General features: G+C 54.3%; 1 protein-coding gene across 1 annotated transcript; it reads left to right on the top strand.

Annotated features, from left to right (window-relative positions):
• The first annotated feature begins 329 nt into the window (after positions 1 to 329).
• On the top strand, positions 330 to 7,019 carry MUC21 (mucin 21, cell surface associated). The gene is made up of 4 exons (XM_075071475.1): positions 330 to 2,112; positions 2,684 to 2,836; positions 4,611 to 4,696; positions 5,544 to 7,019. The coding sequence occupies exons 1-4, from the start codon at positions 330 to 332 to the stop codon at positions 5,628 to 5,630; spliced, it is 2,109 nt and encodes a 702-aa protein (XP_074927576.1). The 3' UTR covers positions 5,631 to 7,019.
• The last annotated feature ends 1,101 nt before the right edge of the window (positions 7,020 to 8,120 follow it).

Raw genomic sequence — 8,120 nt, forward strand, 5'->3', positions numbered from 1 at the left:
CCACCTCCCCTGCCGCCTCAACCACCAGCTCCCCTGACTCCTCAACCTCCAACTCTGCTCCCACCGTGAGACCAAGCCCCACTCCCACTGAGACCCCCAGATCCTCTCCCAGTGCAAACCCCAGCTCCGCTGCCACCTCGAACCCCACCTCCCCTGCCGCCTCAACCACCAGCTCCCCTGACTCCTCAACCTCCAACTCTGCTCCCACCGTGAGACCAAGCCCCACTCCCACTGAGACCCCCAGATCCTCTCCCAGTGCAAACCCCAGCTCCCCCATCACTCTGAATCCCACCTCTGCTACCGCCTTGAACCCCACCTCTCTTACGAATATGGCCCCCACCTCCCCTGACACATCGATCCCCAGCTCCCCAGACACTTCAACCCCAAGCTCCACTGCCACCTCGAACCCCACCTCCCCTGACTCCTCAACCTCCAACTCTGCTCCCACCATGAGCCCCAGCTCTGCTCCCACTGAGACCCCCAAGACTGCTGGCACCACAAACTCCAGCTCTGTGGCCACCACGACCTCCAACTCTGCTGCCACCGTGAGCCTCAGCTCCACTCCCACTGAGACCCTCAGCACCTCTCCCACTGCAACCCCCAGCTCCACTCCCACTGAGACCCCAAGCTTCTCTCCCAGTGAAAACCCCAGCCTCTCTCCCACTGAGATCCCAAGCTCCTCTCCCAATGCAACCCTCAGCTCCACTTCCCCTGAGACCCAAAGCTCCTCTCCCAGTACACCCCCCAACTCCACTTCCACTGAGACCCCCAGCTCCTCTCCCAGTGCAATGCCCAGCTCCGCTGCCACCTCAACCACCAGTTTCTCTCTCACTGAGACCTCCAGCTCCCCTGCTGCCTTGACCCCCAGCTCCGATGCCATCACAACTGACAACTCCACTCCCACCTCAACCCCCAGCTCCTCTCCCACCATGACCAACAACTCCACTCTCACCTCAACCTCCAGTTCCACCCCCACCATGACCGACAATTCCACTCTCATATCAATGTCCAGCTCCACCGCAACCGGTGCCACAACAACTAGCTCCACATCCACCACGACCCCCAACTCCGCTGCAATCATCAACCCCAGTTCCATCTCCACCATAACCGACAACTCCACTCCCACCTCAACCCTCAGCTCCGCTCCCACCATGACCAACTTCACCCCCACCTCAACCCAGAGCTTCACCCTCACTATGACTGACAACTCCACTCCCACCTCAACCCCCAGCTCCACTACCACCACGACCGACAACTCCACTCCCACCTCAACCCCCAGTTCCACCCCCACCACGACTGACAATTCCACTCTCACATCAATGCCCAGCTCCACCCCAACCACAACCAACAACTCCACCCCAACCGGTGCCACAACCCCCAGCTCCACTACCACCACGACCGACAACTCCACTTCCACCTCCACCCCCATCTCCACCCCCACCACAACCGACAACTCCACTCCCACCTCAACCACCAGCTTCACGACCCCCAACTCCACTGCAATCATGAACCCCAGCTCACCTGACACTTCAACCCTCAGTTCCGCTTCCACCTCGACCCCCAGCTCCCCTGACACCTTGACCTACAGCTCCACTGCCACTGGGAGCCTCAGCTCCACAGGCTCCTCAACCCCCAGTTCTGCTGCCACCTCAACCCCCAGCTCTACAGGCCCCTCACCTCCCAATTCTGCTGCCACCTCGACCCCTAGCTCTGCTGCCACCTCGACCCCCAGCTCCACAGGCAGCTCAACCCTGAATTCTGCTGCCACCTCGACCCCCAGCTCCACAGGCAGCTCGACCCCAAATTCTGCTGCCACCTCGATCCCCAGCTCCATAGATAGTTCAACCCCGAATTCTGCTGCCACCTCGACCCACAGCTCCATAGGCACCTCGACTCCCAGCTCTGCTGCCACCTCAACCCCCAGCTCCGTTTCCAGAGCTACCAGCTCTGCTACAATCTCTCCACAATCTACAGTCACTACATCCAAGAATACTGGGCATCCTGCTTCTTCTGGGTCTCCTGCAGTCACACCCACCCCCTCTGTCGTCAGCTCTGCAAGTTCACCTAGCTCCAGCACTTCTGGCATCCCAGCCTCATCTGCTCCCACCTTGGGTATGTTTACTTCAGATTCGGTGTGTTCAGGTAGCCCCGAAGGGCTCCCAGCTGAGCTCAGGGACCCCATGTGCCAGGTGCTGTACATCCAACCCAGCAATACCAACCCTGAAACCACCTACCAAAGTAGCACATAGATCTGCATGCCCGGGCTTCCCCAAGTAGAACACATCAGGTTGAATGCTCACAGGTCTGGGGGGGAGGGGGTTGGATGCTCCAACGGGGTCATTGATGGAGGGGCACAGAAGGTGTGTGGTAAACTCTCTTCCTATGAGATGGCCCTACTTTGACAAAACTTGGTGAGTTTCTTACTCAGGGAAACTTCCCAAGCAGCTGTGCCTAGGTAGGGGCTGAACAGCCGTCCTACTTGGTTCACCTCCATGATCAAGCCTTGCTGGGAATGGGTGACAGGGGATGGATCACTTGAGGATTATATGGTCTGTTCATTTCCTCTGAAGCACCTGGTATTGGCCACTGTCGGAAGACAAGACACTGGGCTGGATGGACTTTGGTCTGACCCAGTCTGGCCACTCTTATCTTCTTATAACTTGTGGCCATTTTTATCCACCAGGTTCCATCCCAACTAGCGGAGATATGACTTCTTCTGGCCCACCGGCTACTGGACCAACCACCTCGCTCAGTCAATATGAATCCACAACACCTTCAGGGTCTGGCGCTACCACCTCATCGCTTACGACTGTTTTTGTCACCTCACAGACCACAGGTGAGGTTATTTGCTTGTTAAATAGCAGGACTGGTCAAAGGAATTCTGTTGAGCCATTTTGGCTGATGGGCAACGGGGGGCTTTGACCCAATGAACGTTTTCACGGAAAAGGGCCACTTGCTGCGAAAACTGTTCATATTTCATCAGCAAATTGCAAATCAAAGCTTTTCAGCTGAAAAACAAAAAGGTCCCAGGGTTTGTCTTACAATTTGGGTGGCGCTTGCACACATTTTTATCTGCTGGCTGTTTAGAGCTGAAATATTTCCCTTTTTTTTCCTTCCAGTTTTGGACCAATTTTTGCTTTCTTTCGTGGTCAGTTAAAAAATTAGTAGTTATTATTCTGTGAGGTTGGCTTAACACTTGAGGGGGTTTGGTCAAATAATTGCCCCTGTTTAATGTTTCAGTTAATGCAATATTTTCAGTGGAAAGTTTTGATTATGATGATTGGGGGGGAGGGGCTGTTTCTTTTCACTGAAATGCTCCACGGAAAAAAGAAACCCCTTTTCTGCCCCCCGTATGAAAGAGGGAAGGGGTTTGTGCCAGTGGATCAGGACTGGGATTCAGGCTCCAGTCCTGGCTCTGCTACTGTCCTGTTGGACAAGTCACAGCGCCGCTTTCTGCCTCAGTTTCCCCCTGTACAATAGGGATATGACACTGACCTCCTTTGTGAAGTTCTTTGAGAGCTACTGATGAAAAAAGCTCTGTAAATTAGATTCCTGCTGTTATTATTTCTTTGTATTACAGTAGAACCTAGAGGCTTTTTTTGATTAAAAAAACTCCCATTTGTTGCACTAAATAAACAAAAATAATATTAAAAATCTAAAAAAGACAATTTTATGATACACATTTCTGATGTGGAAAAAAAGCCCCCAGCCATTTCCCCACTCAAATAAAAACGTCAAGCCGTTCTATTAGCCCCATTTTGCAAATGGGAAAACTGAGGCCTAGAAAAACAAGAAGACATGCCCAATGTTACGCAGAAAGAGGCTGAGCCAGGAACTGAATCTCTTGAGACCCAGACTGTTTTATAGAGTAGAATTGTTCCCAGAAGCTGCATTCAGATGGGGTCTCTTCTAATTGATGAGGCCAGCCTGACGCTCAGAGAACTAAAATGAATCATGCCAGAGGAAACTTGCAACCCGAGGAGGAAAATGTAACAGGATTTGGGAGGCCAATCCACTCTGATCCCGCATGGATCTTTGTCCCCCTCTAGTGGTGACACTATGGCTTGATTTGCGAGTCTGCTAATGCCCCTGAACTAATGCGCTTGAACATTTTAAGGCCATAAAGGCCGGTGAGATCGTGGATAACACAAGCCTTCTGCAGCAAACCCCGAACTTCTGCGGGAGCCGGAGCGCATTATGCAGGCGGCACTAGTGTCTCAAAGTGCTCTAAAATCCACCTGCCTGCTCAGCTGGACCTCATCAGGGCACTGGGTAGGACACCTGGTTCAAATTTGCACAAGGGGTCCCAGTGCCTGGGTTGTCCTGAAAGTTGCTGTGGCTTATCCAGGCGTGATCCTGTCGCTGAAGCTAATGCTTGGATAAGAGACGGCCGCCCAGGTGACAGAACAGGCTCAGGGGGTTGGGTGGGCCTGTACACAGGTGGCTAACCCAACACAGCATGGCCACACTAGTTTTAGCATGCCAGTGACCCTTTACCTGACCACCAGGGAGTGCTGTGCTCCCTCAACACCCCCTGACTGTGAGAATGGCCTATTATGCTTTCACCCTGGCCTGACCGTCCGTCCCCTCCCTCATCTTGTCCCCTGCAGCCTCTCCGGATAGCAGCGCCCTCCCCTACTGGGCCATCATCCTCATCTGCCTGGCCGCGCTGAGCCTACTGAGCTTCTGCTCTCTGGTAAGGATCCCAACGAGAGGGTGCCGGTCTGCAGGGCAGGGTGTAGATGGGTGGTGGGCCGCAGCGTGGCAGCCTACTCCTCTCCACCTTCAGTTAAAAGATGTGTGGTTGTAGTAGTAGGTTGTTATCCTCTATGCTGGGCAGATGCTAGAAGCAGGGGCGGCTCCAGGCACCAGCACGCCAAGCGCATGCCTGGAGCGGCAAACCACAGGGGGCGCTCTGCCGGTCGCCGCAAGGGCGGCAGGCAGGTTGCCTTCGGCGGCACGCCTGCGGTGGGTTCACTGGTTCTGCAGCTTCGGCGGACCTCCCGCAGGCTGCCGCCAAATCCGTGGGACCAGGGACCTCCCGCAGGCAAGCCACGGAAGGTAGCCTGCCGTGCTTGGGGCAGCAAAATATTTAGAGCCGCCCCTGGCTAGAAGGCAATACGGCAACCACTTTGGGGATGCATGGCAGAAGGTGGTGTAAGAAATACCACCTTGTGCATGTGTGGGACAGCCACCCACCTGCATATACTACAGGAGTCCTAGGTTCTAGTCCCAACTCTGAGGGAGACATGGGATTGGGGAGATAGGGAGAATCAGGACTCCTGGGTTCTATCCCCAGTGCTGGGAGGGCCATACTGTTTAGAGCACAGGGGTTGGGGGTCAGGACTCCTTGGTTCTCTTCCCAGCTCTGGGAGGAAAGTGGTGTCTAGTTAAAGCAGGGGGGGCTGGGAGTCATGATTCCTGGGGTCTCACCCCAGCTTTGGGAGGGAAGTGGTGTTTAGTGGTTAGAACACACATATCCAAACACATATTCTCTGTATCTCTTTCCCCTGCCATTCACCCTCTGTCTCTGTCTCCTGCAGTTGGTGTTTTTCCTAAAGTCGAGGCTGGCTGGTGCCAACTCCTACTCCGTTCAGAAGACTCATCAGTTTCTCCAGAATCAGAGCTGACGCGATCACAGTTGAAGGAAGAATGGGGTCATCCACAACCCTTGACTACAGCCACCCATAAGGGGGCTGCTCTGATCCGGCATGCCTGGGCTAACCCAGAGCCTCTATAGTCAGTACTGAGCCGAGAAAGCCAGTATTAATCCTTAGCTGCCAGATGAACATACGCTGCCCTCTGGGGGGTAGCGGTGGGATGGAGCTTCGGTCCCCTTCTGGGAGCAGGGAACACAGATCAGTGGAATCGGCACCGAGAAACACAAGCATCCTATGTTCTGTTACACTCATTAGGTGGCACCCAGAAGAAAGGAACAAATCAAAGGGAGATGGATGGCTATCGAATGGACTGGATAGTGGTGGAGTTGTCCAGTGGTTAGAACACAGGACTCCTGGCTTCTGTTACCAGTTGTGGGAGTGAAGTGGGGTCTAGCAGGTTGAGCAAGGGGAGCTGGGAGCCAGGACACCTGGGTTTTATTCCTCTGACTGCACAGCATCCATTGAACAAATACTTTGTTTGCTGGTCTGCACTGCTGTATTTCTGTGACCTCTACATAGCAGGGCCTGTCTCTTTCTCTCTGTGTCTGGGCAGCGCCTGGCACAACGGGGCCCTGATCTCAGCTGGGGCAGGGACTGTTTCTCACTGTGTGTCTGGGCGGTGCCTGGCACAACAGGGCCTTGATCTCAGCTGGGACCGGGACTGTCTCTCACTGTGTGTCTGGGCAGTGCCTGGCACATTGGAGCCCTGATCTCAGCTGGGGCCGGGACTGTCTCTCACTATGTGTCTGGGCAGTGCCTAGCACATTGGGGCCGTGACCTCAGCTGGGGCAGGGACTGTCTCTCACTGTGTGTCTGGGCAGTGCCTGGCACATTGGAGCCCTGATCTCAGCTAGGGCAGGGACTGTCTCTCCCTGTGTGTCTGGGCAGCGCCTGGCACATTGGAGCCCTGATCTCAGCTAGGGCAGGGACTGTCTCTCCCTGTGTGTCTGGGCAGCGCCTGGCACATTGGAGCCCTGATCTCAGCTGGGGCCAGGACTGTCTCTCCCTGTGTGTCTGGGCAGTGCCTAGCAAATTGGGGCCGTGATCTCAGCTGGGGTAGGGACTGTCTCTCCCTGTGTGTCTGGGCAGCGCCCGGCACAACGGGGCCCTGATCTCTGCAATTGTCTCCCTATCAGAATCACTGAGGCTTGAATCAAGATACTGGAAGTTTTGTCCTTAGTGAAAATATGTACGTTGGCCAGGGGCAACAGTTGTAAATTTTGTATCAAAGATTTTATTGTAAAATTGTGTATTTTACTCTTGTTTCAAGTTTGCACATTTGCACCACATTGGGTTATTTAACCCTGCCTTTGTCTATACCTCATGTATTTATCTGTGGATTGTTATTCTATATATAGATATATATTATATATGTAATAAATATTAAATATTTCATCTGTGCCATTCCATTAAATTATATTATCCCTTCCCAGTACGTCACATTATTACTGGCTCATATCAATGGACACCATCTAGGCTGGTATCTCCAACCCAACTCCAAGCCCACCCTGGGTCAGACCAATGGACCCCCACCTAGACTGGTATCCCCACCCTGACTCTATTTTCACCATGGTTCAGACCAACGGGGCCATCTAACCCAGCATCCCCCCTTCCCGCACCCAACCCATGCTACGCAATGGAAATAACTATTAACATGGGCCTCCCTACGCTGCAATGCCACAGGTGGCCACTAGGTCTCAGCCCTGCCCCCGTGCACACAGCCTGGCTCTTGCGCTAACCAGGGCAATCATAGGGTAGCAGGACCTGTATCTCTGGGGAAAGCTAAAGCTGCCCTGATGGCCTGTCCCCGGGTCACAGGCTTTGCTGGGGGGGCAGGAGAAAGAGGGCTACAGGGATCCCCACTTTTATCACGCTTGAGTCAGGCTCCAAAAAAAAAAAAATCACAATTTTTTAATGTCAAGGCTAATATACGTGTGTAGCAAGGTGGTGTGGTCCCCTGCCACACCGGAAAGGGACGAGCCCTTCCTGACATCAGAGACGGTGGAGCCAGCGAGTCCCGCTCCTGCCCCCCAGAGGTCAAGGCGCAGGACAGGAAGTATAAAAGCCCGACCCCAGAGCTCACTTGAGGAGCAGCCGCCAGAGAGGCCAGACGCCTCCGGCCTCGCTCCTGGTTGGGAGAGCCCCGGCCACCTGCGGCGGACCCGACAACTGGCCTGACCTGCCGACACCTGACACTGACCAGAGCCCAGAGGAGCTGCCCAGCCTGCCCCTCACCAGTTACCTTGAGGAGCCCATGGTGCTGGACCCCCCGGAGGACACCATCCGGACCCAGGGACCTCTAGAGGGGAAGTTTAGAAGTAGCCCGGGGGCAGCTAGAGTGACCAGACAGCAAGTGTGAAAAATTAGGACAGGGGTGGGGGTAATAGGAGCCGATATAAGAAAAAGACCCAAAAATTGGGACTGTCCCTATAAAATCGGGACATCTGGTTCCCTAGGGGC

This window comes from Chelonoidis abingdonii, chromosome 12, assembly GCF_003597395.2.
Source record: "Chelonoidis abingdonii isolate Lonesome George chromosome 12, CheloAbing_2.0, whole genome shotgun sequence".
Classification (NCBI taxonomy): Eukaryota; Metazoa; Chordata; order Testudines; family Testudinidae; genus Chelonoidis; species Chelonoidis abingdonii.

Bases quoted from the DNA above. Each gene is read 5' to 3' on its own strand.
- MUC21 (XM_075071475.1), top strand. From the start codon at position 330: ATGGCCCCCACCTCCCCTGACACATCGATCCCCAGCTCCCCAGACACT. The intron at 2,113-2,683 runs GTATGTTTACTT...TTTATCCACCAG, and splicing joins CTCATCTGCTCCCACCTTGG to GTTCCATCCCAACTAGCGGA. The intron at 2,837-4,610 runs GTGAGGTTATTT...TGTCCCCTGCAG, and splicing joins TGTCACCTCACAGACCACAG to CCTCTCCGGATAGCAGCGCC.